At 42.2% G+C, this 21649-nt stretch overlaps 2 protein-coding genes across 3 annotated transcripts in view; one reads left to right on the top strand and one right to left on the bottom strand.

Annotated features, from left to right (window-relative positions):
- The window catches only part of aldh1l1 (aldehyde dehydrogenase 1 family, member L1), a 28258-nt gene continuing 6609 nt past the window's right edge, over window positions 1–21649 (bottom strand). The window contains exons 7-23 of the mRNA XM_085455624.1: window positions 21430–21567; window positions 12256–12381; window positions 12073–12164; window positions 11253–11400; window positions 11048–11167; window positions 10497–10624; window positions 10108–10258; window positions 9925–9995; window positions 9442–9547; window positions 9278–9365; window positions 9099–9192; window positions 7553–7652; window positions 7364–7462; window positions 6684–6849; window positions 6488–6593; window positions 6165–6364; window positions 1–438 (exon numbers count right to left, since the gene is read on the bottom strand). Coding sequence (XP_085311750.1) covers window positions 383–438; window positions 6165–6364; window positions 6488–6593; window positions 6684–6849; window positions 7364–7462; window positions 7553–7652; window positions 9099–9192; window positions 9278–9365; window positions 9442–9547; window positions 9925–9995; window positions 10108–10258; window positions 10497–10624; window positions 11048–11167; window positions 11253–11400; window positions 12073–12164; window positions 12256–12381; window positions 21430–21567 — 1989 coding nt within the window. The 3' untranslated portion in view covers window positions 1–382. The remainder of the gene's footprint in view (window positions 439–6164; window positions 6365–6487; window positions 6594–6683; window positions 6850–7363; window positions 7463–7552; window positions 7653–9098; window positions 9193–9277; window positions 9366–9441; window positions 9548–9924; window positions 9996–10107; window positions 10259–10496; window positions 10625–11047; window positions 11168–11252; window positions 11401–12072; window positions 12165–12255; window positions 12382–21429; window positions 21568–21649) is intronic.
- LOC146708796 (uncharacterized) lies at window positions 13865–20942 on the top strand. 2 transcript variants are annotated; one of them, XM_085455625.1, is made up of 2 exons: window positions 13865–14127; window positions 18453–20942. In XM_085455625.1, the coding sequence occupies exons 1-2, from the start codon at window positions 13929–13931 to the stop codon at window positions 19214–19216; spliced, it is 963 nt and encodes a 320-aa protein (XP_085311751.1). In that variant the 5' UTR covers window positions 13865–13928; the 3' UTR covers window positions 19217–20942. The 2 variants fall into 2 exon arrangements, with proteins under 2 accessions (XP_085311751.1, XP_085311752.1); XM_085455626.1 differs by lacking the exon at window positions 13865–14127 and adding an exon at window positions 15480–15727.

Below are 21649 nucleotides of genomic sequence, written 5' to 3'. Positions count from 1 at the left end.
TGTTGGTTGTGCAGCAGTTTTAATTCGTAACCAATAATTGTTATTGGAAATGTTACATTGCAAGACTTTTCTGACCTAATGTAAGCCATATTAGAAATTAAAGATGTATTAAAATAAAAACCTTTTTAGTTAAATCACAGTCCACTCACTGAGCTACCAGCTAGCATTCACCATTTGTGTAGATCAGAACAATCCTCATTACAGCGTGGCTCAAGGCTCTGTTACTGATTATTCAACATGTTAGACATACTTATCAGTTAGCATATTAAGGCACGTACACTTTTAATGCCAACATCCTGGTATCGCAGTGTGTTTCTCTAGCAATGTCCACATTTCTACCTGAGTCTGCCCTCTTACGGTCTTGTTTCTCCTGTGATATCACCTAATACTCAATGGTCACTGTCTTTGTCTTCAGGTATTCGTTGAGAGCGTCTTGTCCTGGTGGAGAGACAAAGATACTGATAGTAAGCACAAGCACCAGTCACCTATTGGTCACCACAGGGTTGAGTGCACTGGCTCAAAGCAGATACCAGTGAAGACTATGGATGTGAATGATTAGTAGTACTATCTACTGTCTTACTGAGTACTGATTTGTGTCTGTGTGTTACAGACACAGAGTTTGTGGATGCGGCTAGCTAACTAAGCATGGTGGTATACGCTGATAACATTGCACTCCACCCTACTGTGCTAATATGGTGTCTTTAGTATGTGAAGCTCAAACCCAATGGATGACATCACAATGTCCAGCTTTTATATATGGTCTATGATGGCAATACAGCATAATGTTGTAACTTTTATGGAACAAATGGGAGAAGATGAAAAAATGGCAGTTTGAATGGAATCAGAAATAACAGCCTCTTTCTATTACCATACCATTACCAAAACTAGTTCATGCATTTATTACTTCTAGGCTGGACGACTGTAATTCATTATTATCAGGATGTCCAAAAAACTCCCTGAAAAGCCTTCAGTTAATCCAAAATGCTGCAGCAAGAGTCCTGACAGGGACTAGAAAGAGAGAGCAGATTTCTCCTGTTTTGGCTTCCCATCACTGGCTTCCTGTTAAATCCAGAACTGAATTCAAAATCCTGCTCCTCACATACAAGGTCTTAAATAATCAGGCCCCATCTTATCTTAATGACCTTGTAGTACCATATCACCCTATTAGAGCACTTCGCTCTCGCTCTGCAGGCCTACTTGTTGTTCCTAGAGTATTTAAAAGTAGAATGGGAGGGAGAGCCTTCAGTTTTCAGGCCCCTCTTCTGTGGAACCAGCTTCCAGTTTGGATTCAGGAGACAGACACTATCTCTACTTTCAAGATTCAGCTTCAAACTTTCCTTTTTGCTAAAGCATATAGTTAGGGCTGGACCAGGTGATCCTGAATCCTCCCTTAGTTATTCTGCAATAGACGTAGGCTGCCGGGGGATTCCCATGATGCATTGAGTTTTTCCTTTTCAGTCACCTTTCTCACTCACTATGTGTTAATAGACCTCTCTGCACTGAATCGTACTTGTTATTAACCTCTGTCTCTCTTCCACAGCATGTCTCTTGTCTTCCTTCTCTCACCCCAACTGCAGCAGATGGCCCCGCCCCTCCCTGAGCCTGGTTCTGCCGGAGGTTTCTTCCTGTTAAAAGGGAGTTTTTCCTTCCCACTGTCACCAAAGTGCTTGCTCACAGGGGGTCATATGATTGTTGGGTTTTTCTCTGTATGTACAGGGTGGGCCATTTATATGGATACACCGTAATAACATGGGAATGGTTGGTGATATTAAAGTCCTCTTTGTGGCACATTAGTATATGTGAGGGGGCAAACTCCTCAAGATGGGCGGTGACCATGGTGGCCATTTAGAAGTCGGCCATCTTGGATACAACTTTTGTTTTTTCATTAGGAAGAGGGCCATGTGACACATCAAACTTATTGGTAATGTCACAAGAAAAACAATGGTGTGCTTGGTTTCAACGTAACTTTATTCTTTCATGAGTTATTTACAAGTTTCTCTTTGTTCACAGCCATTGACATGTCGAAGAGGTTAACACGTGAGGAACGGATCGAAATTGTGTTGATATCTGGTGAACGCAGTAACCGGGTCATTGCAGCAGATTTCAATGCAAGACACCCTATGAGACCACCCATCTCCCATGCTACAGTTAGCAAACTGCTTGCTAAGTTTCATGAAAGTGTTGGATTTGCCAAAACGTGGACGCAAGAAAACTCACTAATGAAACATTAGTGGCTGTCCTAGCTTCATTCAGCAAGAGCCCACAGCATAGCACTTGCCGCATGTCACTGGAGAGTGGCATTAGTCGAACATCCCTTCGGCAGATATTAGCTAAATGGCACCCTTACAAACTCCAGCTACTGCAGCATCTCAACAAGGATGACCCAGATCGGCGCACAGAATTTGCAGAATGGGCAAAACAAAAATTGGCACAGGACCCTCAGTTCACGCAGAAGATTTTGTTCAGTGATGAGGCAAACTTTTATGTGAATGGTGAAGTTAACAAACAAAACCACCGCTGTTGGTCTGACACTAACCCACATTGGATGGATCCCTCCAAGACTGTTGGAACAATAAAAGTGATGGTTTGGTGTGGTATATGGGGCACAACGATAGTGGGTCCATTCTTCATCAATGGAAACCTCAAGGCCACTGGATATTTGAAATTGCTGCATGATGATGTGTTTCCCTCTTTATGCACTGAAGCTGGCACGTTCCCTGAGTTCTTCCAGCAAGATGGTGCACCACCACATTATGGGTGCCAGGTCCGAGCATTCCTAGATGAACAGTTTCCTGGAAAGTGGATTGGTCGTCGTGGGCCAGTTGAATGGCCCCCAAGGTCTCCCGATCTGACCCCCTTAGACTTTTATCTTTGGGGTCATCTGAAGGCAATTGTCTATGGCATAGGTGTCAAACTCTGGCCCGCGGGCCAAATTTGGCCCGCAGCCTAATTACATTTGGCCCGCGAAGCCATACCAAATTACTATTAGAGCTGGCCAACTGGTATTATACAGCTAATATATACATTGTTTAGTATTAAGCTTTGCTTGTTCCACATTCAGTTTTTCAGCAAAACTTGTTTGAGTCCATAAGAAGAGATTCATTCTTAAATCTGGAGGAAGATATTTTTCAATAAATATTATTGTTAGCCCGCGACCTTGTTCTAGTTTTGAATTTTGGCCCACTGTGTATTTGAGTTTGACACCCCTGGTCTATGGTGTGAAGATACGAGATGTGCAGCACCTGAAACTACAGATACTGGATGCCTGTGCTGGCATTTCTCCTGCGGTGTTGCTATCAGTGTGTGAAGAGTGGGAGAAGAGGGTTGCATTGACAATCCAACACAATGGGCAGCACACTGAACACATTTTATAAGTGGTCAGAAACTTGTAAATAACTCATTAAAGAATAAAGTTACGTTGAAACCAAGCACACCATTGTTTTTCTTGTGACATTACCAATAAGTTTGATGTGTCACATGGTCCTCTTCCTATTGAAAAAACAAAAGTTGTATCCAAGTTTGCCTCCTCACATATACTAATGTGCCACAAACAGGACTTTAATATCATCAACCATTCCCATTTTATTACGGTGTATCCATATAAATGGCCCACCCTGTATTATTGTAGGGTCTATCTTACAATATAAAGCGCCTTGAGGCGAATGTTGTTGTGATTTGGCGCCATATAAATAAAATTGAATTGAATTTTCATACATAAGGCGCATTAAGCGAAACAAAACAGTCAGATAACTCAGCTCATTCCTCTTGCTTCCTCTACTTCCGTACCATTGATTCATTAATGTTGATTTCTCTCGCAGCTGCTCTATTCTCATGTTGTTGCAGTATATTAATGACTAACCTCATATTGTGGATGGATTATCTCAGTTGTTCTCCTGACTGAAGTTTGGTCCGTTTACAACATCCTGCCATGCGACTGCATTTGTCTATAACCATCGGGAACCCTCACGTTAACTTTTATCGAGTGGAAAAAAGTTAGTGTTCATCCTCCAGCTTCACTGTTTATGTTATGCTAACATATGCTAACATAGTTGTGCCGCTAGTGATCACGTAGCGCAGCGGTCCCCAACCCCCGGGCCTTGGACCGGTACCGGGCCGCGAGAGTTGAGGCTCAGGTGTGAAATGTATAGTTTTCAGGGTTTTTATCGGTTTTCAGCATTATTTTGTCATCGTTTTTATCGTTAACTCGGTTTTCCTGGGTCTTTACACGTGTGTTATGAATAAATTTTCTTTTTTCCGGTACCGGTACTAGTTTTATTTTGTTGTATTTATCCGCAACACCTTAAAGGCCGGTCCATGAAAATATTGTCGGGCATAAACCGGTCCGTAGCGCAAAAAAGGTTGGGGACCGCTGACGTAGCGCATCATTATATACCAGCTAGACCAACTTCAGTAACCCTTCAAAAGTCACTGCTGTTTAGTTTTCTGTCTTCATTTATGTTGGAAGTGATAGCAGAGCTGTACGTTTGATTTTTTTCAGAAATCTCTCAGTCAGAACATGCTATATCATGTTTAGGTGGAAACTAGCGAGCTAACTTCCTGCTAACTTCTAACTCTGTTAAATTTAATAAATTCTGTTTTCATGGATGCCTGGATGTTAAACTTAATTGTTACACCTGGTAAAGCAGCAAAACTGATTGTTAGGTATTTTAGTACCATGGTAGCATTTACTGGATATTGTTTTATAGTGACATTATACAGGAAAACTCTGTCATTCAATAAGGCCCCTTTGTTTTAGTTATTTTTCTCTTTGACCCAAGAATTGATGTGTGAGAATCACAGGCTGGTACAAGGTTGAAATACCACAGAGATCACTCCCTCAGCTACATTAGTTTCTTAATCTTTTAGGAGACGCCTGTTGAAGGCCAAATGGTTTGTTTCAGATTTCACTAATGTAAGAACTCTTTGTTTTGTGCCTTGAAAATATGTCGCTGAGATAATCACAATTGTAGCTGAACTGATAAACTACACAAAGGATGCTTCTTCACCCAAGGGCAGGAAGACGCTGCCTTATCTTGGTCTGTACTGGTTTAAACTGATAAATCTGCTGTCTCATGAATTTTACCCTCTATATAAACTGTTGTACTTGTGAATAAAGTTGAGTCACTTTGGGAAGACAATCTAAAGCAGTCTCTGTTTTCTTGTTCTCCCAAGCTGCTCCCGAGCTCGTACTAACACGCTGAATGGCATGCTTGAATATTACTTGAGAATATATTTGACTGTGTTACAGACTAAGGGACATTCTCTGCTGATAGGTGAAGGTACATTCTCTGCTGATAGACGTCCACGCCTCGAAGGAAGTCGATCCACGGATTAGGCCCTGGAAACCGTTTCCTTCACTGATAATTTTATCAAAGGTGAAAATTTTTAGTTTTTAAATCTCAGTGATGCCGCAGTGTTCGTTTGACTTTGGGACCTGAAGCGGACGGAGTTTGGACCCAGATGACTCCGCCAGGCTCCTGACTACGGTAGCCGTAATGCTCTGATAATGCATCAATGGTGCGGCTTCATAGCTTACCAACGTCGTACTAAAACATTTTTTGACAGATTTTTGAGCACCGTGTACCACATAAAATTGGTCCGAGGTCAGTAAGCACAACCAGAATTCATAAAGAAGGCGCACCGGATTATAAGGCGCACTGTCGATTTTTGAGAAAATGAAAGGATTTTAAGTGTGCCTTATAGTCTGAAAAATACGGTACTAGACTGCTTCAGATACAGGTGTGATAAATTCTGGCAAATAAAATCTACACTCACTGTTTCAGTAAATTAGTATTTGTTTATTTAATGGTTTAAATACGGGGTGGCTGTAGTTCAGGAGTTAGGTCATGGTTTGATTTCTTGCCGCTTCAGTCTGCACACCAAATGTCATTGGGCAAGATACTAACCCCAAGTTGCTCTCTGATTTGTCCACTGGCGTATGAATGTGTGTGAATGTTAGATAGAAAGCACTTACATGGTAAAAAGTGCTATATAAGAACCAGCCCATTTACCCTCCAAACATGACTTTGTCCCCACTGCTGGTGTTGTATGTGAAAATGTTTTGACATAGGTTGAATAGTATATATTTTTTCTTTTTTTAAAAAATTTGTGTTTCTTGACATGAAATAATACATCTACACAATAAAAGCAGTAGTTTGCCTTACCCAGGTCTTTACCAAATCCGGACTGCTTGAAGCCTCCGAAGGGCGCAGCGACGTCGGTCTTGTTGTAGGTGTTGACGAAAACTGTGCCGGCATTGAGCCTTTCACTGACATACAGTGCTTTGCTGATGTCCCGTGTGAAAACACCTGATGCCAGGCCATACTCTGTAGCATTGGCCCTCCTCAGGACGTCATCCACTTCACTGAATTCAGGAAGATGGAGGAGGCACACCGGACCAACACAACAGTGAAGACACAAAAGGTCAGTCTTATGTTGGGTATATGAAGCAAGCTGGCATTTGAGCAATCATTCAATTTTAACTAACCCGCTCTTAAACTTGGAGATGATCATAACAGGGCCAAAAGACTCCTCTTTAGCAATGTACATGTGGTCCTGCACATCAGTAAACACTGTGGGTTCAAAGAAGAAACCTGGAGGGAAAACAAAACATCCAACGGCATCTGTTATATCAGAGTTAGTCCATCCTAACCAGTTCTGTTTAGAAACTTCTGCTGCCTTACCTGGTCGTTGTACCTGTCTGCCACCACAGACCAGGGTGGCTCCCTCCTTGACGCCAGTCTGACAATATTCCACCAGTTTGTCCAGGTGGGCCTTGTGGTTCTGAGGTCCATGGTCTGTTGAGCGGTCCAGTGGATCACCAATCTTCATCTTTTTGACTTCCTCAACCTAAGATAAGAGAGATCCAAGTGGTCTTTAAAGAAGTAAGAACTAATTACTCACATGAGACAGCATACGGGAGAGAAACCTTACCGCTGCGGCTCAATTTGCATACTAGAAGGACATGCTGAAACACACGCAGATCCACACAAAGGCGTGTAACTGCTCAACCTGCTCAGTGTGCTCATTTCTAAGACTTAGAGCATGTGTTTCAGTTTCATTACTACCACCGACAGTGCGTCACTGGCCTTGCTCTTTCAACACATGTGAAAAAGTTACTGAAAACAGTAACTAGCTGATAAAGTTAAGTGAAAGACATATAGTTTGGTGAGAAACACCTCAGCACTATAGCAAAATGTCTTTTGGCCCGCTGACTAAAATGGCATTAGTCAGTGAGCCATCAGCCTATTACGTCTGAAGGTGAGAGACTGATTTTTAAGGTGGAATGAAAACACAACATGACATTTTCACTGTAAAAAAGGAAAAAAAGGTCAAAGTAAAGTTTACTGCGGGTTACACCTACCACTTTTTGTACAAACAGGTCATGAATGGAGTCTTCCACAAACAGTCTGCCAGCAGCGATGCAGTTCTCTCCCTTGTTAAAGAACACTGAGCTCATGCCCTGTAACATACAGACAACAACATAGTGGATGCACAACTTTTTACTCTGTTTTGGAAAAAAACACAAAAACCTGCCATAAGATAAACACACCATGCGCACGGCCTTGTCCATCTCGCAGTCACTGAAGATGATAAGTGGTGATTTTCCTCCAAGCTCCAGAGAGACTTTCTTTACATTGCTGACTGCACAGCTTCAAATATACAAGAAAACAGACACGCAACTGTGAGCGAAACTACACTGAACAAAAATATAAACGCAACACCTTTGTTACTGCTCCCATTCCCCATGGGATGGACGTAGAGACCTAAAATTCATTCCAGATACACAATATAACCATCCCTCCCAAACAGTGGTCACAAATCAGTCCAAATGTGTGGTAGTGGGCACATCTGCTATATTGAGATAATCCATCCCACCTCACAGGTGTGCCACATCAGGATGCTGATCTGACATCATGAGTAGTGCACAGGTGTACCTCAGACTGCCCACAACAAAAGGCCACCCTGGAATGTGCAGTTTTTTGCGCTATTGGGGGTCTGGGGACCCAGAACCGGTCAGTATCTGGTGTGACCACCATTTGCCTCATGCAGTGCAACACATCGTCGCATGGAGTCTATCAGATTGTCAATTGTGGCCTGTGGAATGTTGGTCCACTCCACTTCAATGGCTGTGCGAGGTTGTTGGATATTCGTGGGAACTGGTACACGCTGTCGTATACGCCGGTCAAGCACATTCCGAACATGCTCAATGGGTGACATGTCCGGTGAGTATGCTGGCCATGCAAGAACTGGGACATTCTCAGCTGCCATCTGCCCTGAACAATGTGAACCATGATTCATCCGTGAAGCGCACACCTCTCCAACGTGCCAGACGCCATCGAATGTGAGCATTTGCCCACACAAGTCTGTTACGGCGACGAGCTGGAGTCAGGTCAAGACCCCGATGAGGACGACGGGCATGCAGTTGAGCGTCCCTGAGACGGTTTCTGACAGTTTGTGCAGAAATTGTTTGGTTGTGCAAACCAATTGTTCCAGCAGCTGTCTGGGTGGCTGGTCTCAGACGATCTTGGAGGTGAACCTGCTGGATGTGGAGGTCCTGGGCTGGTGTGGTTACACGAGGTCTGCGGTTGTGAGGCCGGTTGGATGTGCTGCCATATTCTCTGAAACGCTTGTGGAGACGGCTTATGGTTGAGAAATGAACATTCAATGCACGGGCGACAGATCTGGTTGACATTCCTGCTGTCAGCATGCCAATTGCACGCTCCCTCATTGCTTGTGGCATCTGTGGCATTTTGCTGTGAGACAAAACTGCACATTCCAGGGTGGCCTTTTGTTGTGGGCAGTCTGAGGTACACCTGTGCACTACTCATGATGTCAGATCAGCATCCTGATGTGGCACACCTGTGAGGTGGGATGGATTATCTCAATATAGCAGATGTGCCCACTACCACACATTTGGACTGATTTGTGACCACTGTTTGGGAGGGATGGTTATATTGTGTATCTGGAATGAATTTTAGGTCTCTACGTCCATCCCATGGGGAATGGGAGCAAAAACAAAAGTGTTGCGTTTATATTTTTGTTCAGTGTATAAGACTTTGTTAAACACCTTGTGTAAGGTTTACGTTATCTCTCACCTCTTCATGATGTGTTTACCAATCTCTGTGGAACCTGTGAAGCCAAGTTTCCGGACATCGGGATGGTCGGAGAGACGCTGACCCACCAGGGCACCTAGAATAAAGAACAAGATGCATAGCAACTCACGGAGCTTCATTAGGTGACCTCAGCTTCATGTCATGAATGTTTATGATCCAACCTGATCCAGGCAGAATGTTAATCACTCCTTTAGGCAGTCCCGCTCTTGCTGCCAGTTCAGCAAACTTCAGTGCTGTCAGTGGGGTGACCTGAAAACAAACAACAACATGAATGACCCTGTGGTTTTAGCTTTTGTGGGTAGCATGTGTGACATGGGAGTCTGACCTGTGCAGGTTTGAGGACCACTGTGTTTCCAGCTGCCAGGCAGGCTGCTGTCTTCCAGGCCAGCATCATTAGAGGGTAGTTCCAAGGAATCACAATGGCACAAACTCTGAGGACAGATAGAGAGCATTTGAAATACTTATCACACCCATTTTATAACATCTTGATTGAAATCCACCTGTTTGAAGATTTTCTGTCAAGCACATATATAGTTTGTTCTTTACAAATATCCCTTAAACTACTAATGTGGTTCATAAAAAGCAGTAGTTTGTTCGGCTTTCGAACCAAAGGCATGTTAGCTTTAATGTGAATGTACAGTGCTGTGAAAAAGCATTTGACTGAAATGCTTTGTTAGTTTTACATCAGATGCAACAGGATACAAACCCTTCAAAAGGTCCACAGAATATTTTCCTAAATGTAATTATTTTTGCAGGTTCCACTGCAATGCTGTGTAGAGTATGACACTTTTCAAATCTCTATTCTCACCCCATTGGTTCCTTCTTGGTAAAAGTCAGGTTACGATTGGGCCTGGCCTGGTTGATGGGGATGGTGCTGCCCTGTAAAAGAACAACATCATGTTGTTTGCATGTATTTACACATCTGTAACAGATGTATCAGACTGTCAACTGACAACGTGACAGGTGCAGGCTTTTAAGCCAGCTGTCTTACTTGGATCTTGTCACACCAGCCAGCAAAATAGCGGAAAGTCTGGATGGACATGCCCACGTGGGTCTTGAGGGCCAGAGTGTACACAGCTCCAGAGTCAATGGCTTCAATAGTGGCCAGCTCCTCCTGGTGCTCCTCCATCAGGTCAGCCAGCCTGGAGGTGGGTTAACAGCGAAGACATATTATGAAACACAACTTAGACAACAACTTTTCTTCACTAATACTATCAAAGACAAACAAACCTACTGAAGGCATTTACTCCCTTAGAACAAAGATATTAAAGCGGTTCATGCTATGGAGATGCTCACTTTACCGTAAAGAGAAATGGGCCATAAAGCTAAGAAAAAAAATATGGATGAAGTTTTTTGACACTCCAGGGTCATATATCTGACCTGTAGATGAGTCTTCCTCTGTCCCTTGGGTTCATCTTGCCCCACTCTCCCTCTTCAAAGGCCTCTTTAGCTGCAGCCACTGCCCTGTCCACATCACTGATCTGGGCCAGAGACACATCGCAGATGGCCTGCAGGACACACACAGGACAGACAAGGAAATTAAAGATGGCAAACCTCAGTTATGAAGACATGGCCTCCAATCCTGATGAGATCACCTTCAGCAGTGGAAAGAGAACTTCCCTTTTTTGTAGTTTTTCCCCCTAAACTTTGTTAAAATAAGCTTTAAACAGACTGTAGCACTATTTTTGGCCATCATCATTTGTTGGTCACTAAAGACAGGGGATTTTAATATTTGTAACCCGAAAAAGAATCAACAGCTTCAGCTTCCATCATCAGTTGAGAAAAGAAATGGTTGCTTTTCATTATAGATCCCTGCCAGTGTATGACGCAGGACACAAAGTTATTACATTACAGAGAAGACATTACTCGATATAATAAAATATTATATAGGACATGAATTTTGCATTTTTTGTCATTTCTTTTTCTCTCACCGTGCCGTCAGTGGGGTTGATGGTTTTGTAGGTCTTTCCTCCTTCTGCATCAACAAACTCTCCGTTGATGAATAACTGATGAGGCATCTTTATTGTCATGTTGTTTATGTTCTTCTCCACCTGAGCAGGTAAATGATACACATTAACACACAGCTGTTTCCTCTCCACGTATCCATAACTAACAAAGGGAATTTCAAACACTTACATAGTCGACTACCAACTCCTCTTCATCGTCCTCCCCTCTGAGCTTCCTCACACACATTTGGATGAAATCCTGAAAGGTTGTATTCATGTAGACATCCTCGTTCTGCAGCTGGCAACTGCTGGCTCGAAGTTTCACCTCCTCCACCAGCCTGAAGACAGAGAAGAGGCAAGATGGAAAATGGGGGATAGAAAAGATATGGGGGACAAGAAAAAGAAGAGAAGATTAGGTGAAATAGTGGTAAAAGAAGGAATGCTTGGATTAAAGCACTGATATCAGGTTGTAAAATACTCTTTAAGGAGAAAATGACCTAAACTAAAAACTTACTTAAATAAACCTACACATATAAACCTGCACACATATACATAATATTATTGGATTGTAGCTATCTGAGGTGGATTTATGCGTTTAGCCAGGCTTTCTTTGCATTTGCTGGCTTGACAATACCTAAAGCCTCAGTTGTAGATAACGGGTACCACATAATAGACATCGAGCAAAATCCAATGAAATTTGGTGGAGAGGTAGAGCACAAGTGCAGAAAGAATGAGTTACATGTTGATGGAAATTGGTTAAAAAGTATTTTGGACATTAATGATTATGCACAGGCAACCCGCTCAGTGCCTGGTTTCACTGAGCCCAAACAAAACTGACACTTAAAGCTGCTGCTTGTTTGTTACATAATTCTGTCATTGTTTAATAACTTTAATGTATTAAGATTTGTTCTACACCATAGCGAAATAAACACAGACTGGAACTGTATGTTACATAAGTGATGAACAATAAAAAGAAAATTGACATGGTTTTGTATTTTTCCCTGTATCACCTGACCACATCCATGGAAGCAGCACCAGATTTGAAAAAATCTGTGGAGTCTTCAATCTGGCTCACATTACTCAGGATACTCTGCCACACTGCCTGGAAGACATGATGTTAAAAGTCAGCACAAAGACAAAATCTAAACTGTCAGCTTAACGTTTTCTTGAATCAGTGGGAGAGGAGGGCCTACCCTCATCTGTACAGCGAAGGTTTTCTCCTCCTCAGTGAGCTCCACAGCAGCACTGCTCCCAGAGCGAAAGTACTGCGCTGCAGCAATCATCTTTCCATCCTCAAACTGCAGATTCTTCACCAGCAGCTGCAGAGAAACACAAAATGCGACACCACCTGTTTTAATCAATGCTGTACTTTGCTAACACACTTCAATGTCTCCATTGAGGTCAACAGAATACGTTGAATGGACCACAATTTTAATCAGAATTATGATTTAAACATGTTATTCAATTCTTCTTGTATATCAGGATCCATTAGATTGGATGGGAAGTTTCCATGAAGCACCACCATCACCATGCCTCAAACCTCTGCAAGCATTTTAGTGAAGAAGAGGAATATTTGGCTAGCTTGCCAACTTTGCGTATTGTTATAGCTCTTAAAATCATCATACAAGCACAGGTAAAGTTTATGTATAAAATAAATTATCACTCACACACAGACACACACTCCTATTGCACTTTTTCATATGCCCAAGCTCGTTGTCTAACTTTTAACACACTCCAGTGAATGCATCAGGGACAACTCAGGGTTTAATATATTGCTCAAGGACATGTTTTTGCGAATAAATGAATGAGGCAAGTTGTATGAAGAACTTTGAGTGCTCAGGTAGAACAGAAAAGTGCTACACTATTACAATTGGTAGACAACCCACTCTAGTATCTGAGTCAGAGTCATATAGAAAAATAATGATCCTAAAAAATAGTCAGCATTATAACAGGGAATTTCAAGGCAAGTGACTGCAGTGTGTTCTGCAATTCAGACTAAGTAAATGGTAAATGGCCTGCATTTGTATAGCGCTTTACTCAGTCCCTAAGGACCCCAAAGCGCTTTACACTACATTCAGTCATTCACACACTGGTGATGGCAGGTACATTGTAGCCACAGCTGCCCTGGGGCGCGCTGACAGAGGCGAGGCTGCCGGACACTGGCGCCACCGGGCCCTCTGACCACCACCAGTAGGCAAACATGGGGTTAGTATCTTGCCCAAGGATATTTGCGTGGCCATGATTGGTGGCTGACCTGCTCTGCCACCTGAGCTACAGCAAAGTCCAATACTTCATCAGTGATCTATGGAATGCAGTTTTTTGTAAGTTAGCAACATTTTTATTGAAAGAAAAATAACAAAATTAAACAAGAACTCTGACTAAACAACTTATTTTCTGCCTAATTTACTTTTTTGTCAATTCCATGTTTTGAAAGTCCTCACAAAGGCCAAGTAACGAAACCCCAAGTTGCTCTTCAAAGCATCCACTGGAGCGTGAATGTTAGCTGGAAACTACTTAAGCAGAAAAATCAGAGATCCCAACACCGATTTTATTTTAGTCAGCAAATAAAAATGGTCAACTTTTCTATCAGTGAATGACTGAATTAATGAAGACAAATGAACGAGAATGAATGAGAGTTCAGCTCTAGACTAGCTGAACTCTAGTGCGTGCAGTCAGTTTTACCACTGACTAGTTTAATCCGAGCCTAAATGTGCCTAGAGAGCATTTCCATGCATGTTGACGGTACAGTGTCCTACAAAGTCCAGTGCTCTAGAGGGCGCTGTGACGCCTGTTACACACTGCATAGACGGTCACACATCCATAGGTAGCAAGCAGGGTGAGCTGAAAATAACGGAGAAGCCTTACAATGGCCACAGCTACCCTTCAGACATTTAACGTGTTCCTGACGGAAAGACTAACCGCAGCTGCGGTGGACATCTACGGATTCGTTGAGAAGACCCTGGTAGAGTACCAGGAGGAGGTGTACCGAGCCAAGCTGGAGAACCAGAGGCTGCAGCGGCTGCTGGACCTCGTCTACAAACCAGAGATACGGCTGCACAGGGCAGGTATGTACCCCAGGTTACTTCGGCCAGTTAGCATCTTATTAATAACCCAATAAGTGATTCAGCGACGTCGGACAGAAAGTTACATTTATATTCACAGCATTTAGCTAGCAACATTAGCAAGCAGTGTTAGCCATATAGTAAAGGAGCGTTAAATTTCCGGTGAGCTTATTTCCAATGTCCTCAAATAAAACAGTACAGTAAGGATGCTGTTTATCGAAACATGAGTTCAAATGACAGTCAAACTGCGGCAGGTCGCACTTATCATATCAAAGAGGACCGTCGTTCATTGTGGTTACTCTGATCTCAGCGTGTGCGCGTTAGGACGCAACTTAAATCCTCCTTTTATAGTTGAGCGTACATGACCCTGCACCCTTTGAGCCAATCAGCCCGCGAGTTTAACACTTGTTCTTAACATTGTTTGGTGTAGTGAACACATCTGTATATAATTATAGATACGGACAAGCTGTTTTGAAGCTACGTACAGTATGTAATATATATATATACACACACACACACACACACACACACACACACACACACACACACACACACACACACACACATGTCATAAGCTGTTTTGTATTATTTATGAAAACGTCAGTCTTGTACAGGAGTGTCAGTTGTGCTCTGTACAGGAGTTCTAGTGTAACTGGTTTTCATGTTAACTGGTGAGTTTTCTTCATGTTGTCCAGATGTTGCATCTGCAGGTTCCCTTTACCACAACTAGTCTGCACTGCCCGACAGTGTGCCTTCAAATTTGATTAAATATTAAAAATATCACCAAGTTCAGATATTTATGTGTGAATATTATCTTCAGATAACAATCCAAATTATTCTGATCAAAGGTAATTGTAATAAATTGGGGGGGAAAAGCAGCACTCAGACAGGACTCGTACTTGTATGTTTCTGTTACATACATCAAAAGCGATCTGACCACCGATCAGTTCGATGTAAACACCTGTGTTACCTTCCTATTTAACGAATGTGAAATGATGATTGTAACATTTTAACACACTTTGCAGGATGTGACATCATGGCATTGTTTTGTATAAACTCTCAACTCATACAAGCTGGTGAAAGCTTATGTTTGCCCTAAGAATCACTCCTAGTACTCTATTACTCTCTTGTTTTTGGATGGATCCAGTAAGAAAGTGTCGGGATTATAATGTTGATACATTTGTAAAAATGAAACAAAACTGAAAATGTAAATATTTATTTTGTAAATGTTACAATAATGCTAGTGAACAAGGGCTGCAACGATTTATCGAGTATTTTGTTAAAAAAATCTTGATACAAATTATTTGATTCGATGCTTCACTTAAGGAACGGCTCTGTAGCGCGCCATTGTCACCATGGAAACACGAACGCGAGCGTTTCACCCACATTAGCGGCTAAAAACAGACCTGCGATACAAACGTATTTAGGGGAAGCGTGTGGATTATAAGTCTGACAACATTAAGCCCACGCAGGGGTCCAGTTTGAAACAAAAACACTGAGAGCACAACAGCAGCAGTGATGATGACCCTGGCACCGTTAAACGTGGAGCCCGAGCCTGTTTACACACCGCGAAGAGCAAAGAGGCGGAGCGGTTACCGAGACGGTGAGCTCGGGTTGACTGATAGAAAACAGCGGCGCTGTTCCTGTGATCACCATTAAAACCTTTACTGGGAAAAGCGAGCGAGTCCTTCATCAGAGCTCCTGGTTAACAAACTCAGACGTGAAGAGAAACACATTTTGTAGCTGCTCCATCCTTCACCGTTTGTTTTACACAGAGAGAAATCTGCAGTAAGTCTTCAGAAGTTGTATTAAAATATGCAGATGAACTGTGAACTCGGTGTGCTACATGTTTAATTATACAGCTTGTTGGATATGGCGTTATTTTTGTGCCACTATTATGAGCGCACGTAAAATAAATTTGAGCGCACGTAAAAATAATTTTTGCAGCCAAATGGATTCGGGGATATTGCATTTCATCATTTCGAGCTGATTGGAGAACAAAACAGCCAATCAGATTTTTTTGCATCCAAGTCTGTGATTGGCTGGTTTTGTGGCACAAATATAACGGCGTACAGAAAGAGTTGAGCGCGCACGAGCAGAACTGTTGAGACTGCAAACAACACATTGCGAGCAAGCGCAAATGCAAAAACTGAGCGAGAGGGGCTGCTATTGTGTAGTGATGTGCGATACCACTGATTTCCTTTCCAATCCGATACCAGGTAAAATTCAGGGTGGTATCGATGATACTTATCCAATACCGATACTTTGTACAAAAACTTATTTTATTTATTGTATCTCAAATTATAGCGTCATAATGATTACAGGACATCAGATTACTTGTTCTTATCACTTAATAATGCAGAATTCATCATATAGAAATACAAACCGGAAGTTGTGCCTATTTGAACACCTTGCCTGCCTGCAGCACTAAAGGACTCCGTGAGAGACGTCTGTCTCGCCCTAGCAGCACCTGTCCCTCTCTCCTCTTCAGTTCGCCTCAACATACACTCGTCACATTCTGTGATATGATTTACTCTGAGGTGTTTGACAAGGTTAGTGATGTTGCCACAACACCTCACTTTCTTGCCACATGTATGCAAACCACGTCTCGGCTGTTTGTGGAGGTAAAATACGTCCGCGCATAACTCCAATTACGCTCAGCCAAGGGGCCGCGACACATTTATAAAGCCCTATTTCGCACATAACTATGAAAGGCAGAAGAGGAAGTAGTTCCTTCCCATGTAGACAATCCGAATGAAATAGGTTCTTTCCACTGTGTTCCTGTTAATGATAAACTACAAATTTACACTAAATTGCTAAAATATCAATATTTTAATGTGAGAATCGATTCTAGAACATAAATGACTGGTATCGGAGGAATCGATATTTCAGTATTGATCCGCACATCACTAGTATTGTGTGTGTGTATGGATAATAGCAAACACTGAAATACATTTTTTGCACGCAGCAATGAATTTTGTTCACTCAAATTTAGCCTTTCTTCGCTCAAAATAAATTTCTCCTCAATTTGCAACACTTGCACCTGGATTTTTTTTACGTGCGCTCAAAAGTTTTTTTTGAATAGTGAATAGTGGCACAAAAATAACACCATAGTTGACGGCTCACGGCTGATGTCTTAGTTTACATGGAACCGAACAGGGGTGTGTCTAAAGGGGGCGTGGGGTGCATATTTATTCCAAAGTTTTTGCAACATTTTTCAGATTGAAAGTGAAATAATCTAAAATATTTTCTTGAACTGCATTAATAATACTAATAGAAATTCTAAAAAAAGGGGTTTTTATTTGTTTTTTGTTTTTCAAACAACCCAATACAAATATACATGGGCCAGTAAAACTCTGAGCCACTGACCTGAACATTGTTAAAGTGGACATCAAATTATCATTAATATTAATTAATGTGTACACTATACCCATCTTGTTTTCAGCAGCATAAAAACTTTGCATCAAAGCACAGGGCAAACTATAGTTATATATTTTGTATAAGAAAATATTATTTTACTATAAATGTCATTGTAGGGTCTACCTTACAATCTACTGGAGTTGGCCACTCCTGAAATAGTTGAACAGTTCAGCCATGTTTCCCCACACTGGAGCTGTAGCTCAGGAGCTAGAGCAGGTCATCTACTGCTTGGAAGGTGATTCCTACTCTGCATGCCACATATCCTTGGACAAGATATTAACCTTGCTCTCCGATGGATCCATCAGAGTAATAATGTGAAGAGAGCAGAAAAGCACTAAATAAGAATCAGTCAATTTATCACATTGTAGATTTGGAAAATTAGCATTCTTCATGAAGTTAGTGGGGTTTATGGAACAAGCTTACAGAACTGGTGTTTTGGTGCAGACTGGCCCATTTTTACCTGATAGACACGATGCAACCCAGTGTTTCCAGAGTAACTTTGGCTCTGGTTTGGCTCTGTGTCATTCACTGTGTCAGAACACATGACATTTTGTCAGCCTGTTTTGTTTACTGTTAGCTTACAGCTTTGTAGAAGTTCCTTAACCACTGTTCATTGACCTGTATATAGTTATCAGCATAAGGTCATGGTTGTGACTTATCACACAGGGCAGTTTGCAGTCTAAGCTGGTGGCTATTTCACTTCACTTAAAAAAACCAAAACAAACCAAAACAAAAAAAACTTACCAAAGACTTTTACTGTCTAAACTGAAGTCATAACATACTCCACACATGTTAGTATGTGCACTCTTCTAATAGCAAATGCTGTCCTTTACTTGAAGCCAATTGTAACGCTTAGATCTCAGCACAATACTTGAAGTGTAATGCTTTTCTCTCTCCTTTGTTTGCAGATGCCAAACAACAGCCAACTGAGGACATTCCACCTAAACAGCAAGAGTGGAGCTCGAGTGTGTGGCAGGATGAGCCGGGACCCTCCGAGGTTAAAGAGGAGCAGAGGGAGGAACTGTGGCTCAATGGAGGCGAGGAGCAACCAACGATGGAAGACAGCGATGACGGAGATGCCTTGACAAAAGAACTCATCAAAACAGTGCAGCAGTTAGAGGACTGCAGAGCAGCAGAGGAGAGCAGAGAGTCGAGGCAAACATCTGCAGATGAACCAAACCTTCTGGAAGAGAAGACTAGCACCACCCTGTACCGCTGCCACATATGCAACTACATTTTCACCAAAAAGACTGTGCTAACGTGGCACCTCAAGACACATGAAAGCAAGCCACAGGAGAGCAAGAGCAACTTTGACTGCCACATCTGCGGCAAGCACATCCCCTGCCAGAGCAACCTGCAGAATCATATGAGAGTGCACACAGGAGAGAGACCCTACAGCTGCCATTACTGCGGCAAGTGTTTTAAGCTGAAAGGACACATGACAGAACACATAAGGACTCACACAGGGGAGAAACCTTTCAGCTGCCACATCTGTGACAAATCCTTCAACAGGGGTTCTACTCTGAGGAAGCACGTTCTAGCCAAACATAAAGAGGAGAGGCCGTACAAATGCGGGGACTGCGATGAGCTGTTTACAGAGCGGCTGCTGATGAAGAGGCATATGAGAAAGGTTCACGGCATTAACCTGTCCACAAGTCAGAGTCCCACCTGAGAGGTGTTAGAGCTGATGGCGCATGTAGTCGAAAATCTGAGTACAGAACTGAGCTTGTCTTTTGAAATTTTCAACATGTACACAACAAAATCAGCAAAGCAGCCAGACTGCCATAAATGGGACTGAATCCAAACACTCATGCCAACTCCAAATGTTGTCCAGAGATTGCAATAAGATAGAAAATATACTGAAATTGGCTTTAAATTTGAAATTGTGGGTTGTATACTTATATGCAGGTTGGATGGAAAATGAACTCTCATGTGTCTGCAGTAATTATTGGACTGGAGTCAAGAGACCATTAGTTTGACTACAAATTATGCACCAGTGTAGGGCGTGACAGTGGATCCAAAGACTTTATTCCGATACTTAATGGCAGCCGGGGTGATGTTGGTTAGCCGTAGAGGTCTCTGTGTCCATCCATGGATATGCTTCTGCAGACCACCACCAATGCAATCATTCTGAACAATGTCACAAGCAGCGTAATGTTCTCCACGGCTTCTCCAGACCCTTTCACGTCTGTCACATGTGCTCAGGGTGAACCTGCTCTCATATGGGAAAAGCAAATAGTCCCAGTGGTGTACCTGCCAGTTCTGGTATTCCATGGAAAGTTCCAGTCACACTCCACAGCGTCGGGCAGTGAGCACAGGGCTCACTAGAGGCCCTCATGAAGTCTGTTGACGATTATTTGGTCTGAGACTTTCACATGCTGGAGTCCATTTTGTGGCTCTGACAGTGCTCACAGACTGGTTCCATTGGGGGGCGGGGTCAGTGGTCTCCACCTGTAAAACCTGTTTTAGGGATTGTCTCATTGTTGCTCCTCTTGTGAATCTCTTGGTAATTTCAGCTGAAACTGATTAACAGCCCTTTCTGCTACTTAGCTGACAACATCAATATCCCAGAGATTTCAGTGGCTTAATGTCACACTCCGATTACAAAGTGTTTTTTAAGCAGCACTTTGTTGTTGTAACAAGACAAACCAGCAGCTAAAAGATTACTGATTTATAACAAAACAAGATGGGAACAAATAATGACAAAAACAACATAAACGAAAAAGACAAAAATACTTTTTTCCATCTAACTTACATACAAGTACATTTCCCCAAGTGCCTATGAAGTTATGATAGAGGGAAGAGTTTATTACCGATCCCGGGTTTTTGCTGAGGTAAGCTAACTTCTTCCTGACTCGGACACTAAAAAGATACTGATTAAAAATGTACTTTTTAAAATATTCCCATTTAATTCAACCAAGCATTCTTAACTACTTTCAGTGCTGAGCAGGACTTTAAACACTGGAAAATACAGGTTTGGACAGTTCAGTAACCAGCACCTGTAGAGACTACGTACAAAACACACGTTGGCCAGCTGAATATTTGTTTTTCATATGCACAATACTGTAGATACAGCTGGATGCTGGAGGACTGTTTGTCTACTGCTTTTCTGGTACTGTGGACTACTTACTAAACTCTACATTCCTGTTCTGTTTAGAGCCTCTAATAAACACTAACATATTTGGCAAACACGAGTATTAAACAGATGACAAAGTTCAACCTGATCGAAAAATAGTTTTTAAATCTAAATTGCACCATAATATCAAATGATGCTGTACGTCATGTGTTACTGATGTTGCACTGTAAAATAGATTTATATACTGTATATATTTTGCCAAAGTTATTTCACGATGATCCTGTTATGTGAACATAAAAATATAAAGCTAAAAAAAGTCATATATCCAGTTTCACAGTGATCTCTTTGTTCCTTTGCTCTGTCAGGTTTTTCTAGCGTAAATGTCTCAAAATCTTCTCTCTGCAGTCGTGACACGAGTGTAGAGTTTTTGTCTGAGCATCCGTGGAAAGAAAGGATGCAGAATAACGAGCTGTGGGCTGCATTCCAAGACCAAATCACCTCATAGCTGAAGGACTGAATGTGATACTTCTGGTATTACTACACAAGTCAAGCCTAGTAGGAAGGTATTTGCTTTGTTCTGACAATTGCTGTCCCTGCCAGTGAAAAGCACCCGAATATCTGCAAGTGATGTTTTCACCACCACAGTCAGGGTGGTCTTCAATTAATTCAGTAACAAGATGTAGCTATATCGACACAGTGATGGGGCCATTGTATGTCTGAGCCAATCATTTCAGATATGTACAGCACTTATCTGTAATGTGAATTCTGGAAATCTAGAACAGTTTCCTGAGATTAATAATCTCACTTACAGTCTTGCCGTCATTGCCAAACAGCACCAGGCCAGATTTAGTGACGATACCGGGTTGGCTGGCTCCAGGGATTTCCAGGGGTTGACCATTAACTGCGGTCCCATTATCCACCAAAGAGGAGCCATAGAAAGTCACTTTCTACAGAGAGAGATGTAAAACGGGACTCAGTCCAAACGCAGTTGCTCATCATGTTTTGATTCTGCATGTCTGCGTGAGCCGT

This window comes from Copadichromis virginalis, linkage group LG5 (assembly GCF_057382275.1).
Source record: "Copadichromis virginalis isolate Kocher_CV1m ecotype Utaka linkage group LG5, C_Virginalis_male_GT1.1, whole genome shotgun sequence".
Lineage (NCBI taxonomy): Eukaryota > Metazoa > Chordata > Actinopteri > Cichliformes > Cichlidae > Copadichromis > Copadichromis virginalis.
The sequence above is the reverse complement of the archived record's forward strand: the minus strand, read 5'-3'. Positions and strand labels throughout refer to the sequence as shown.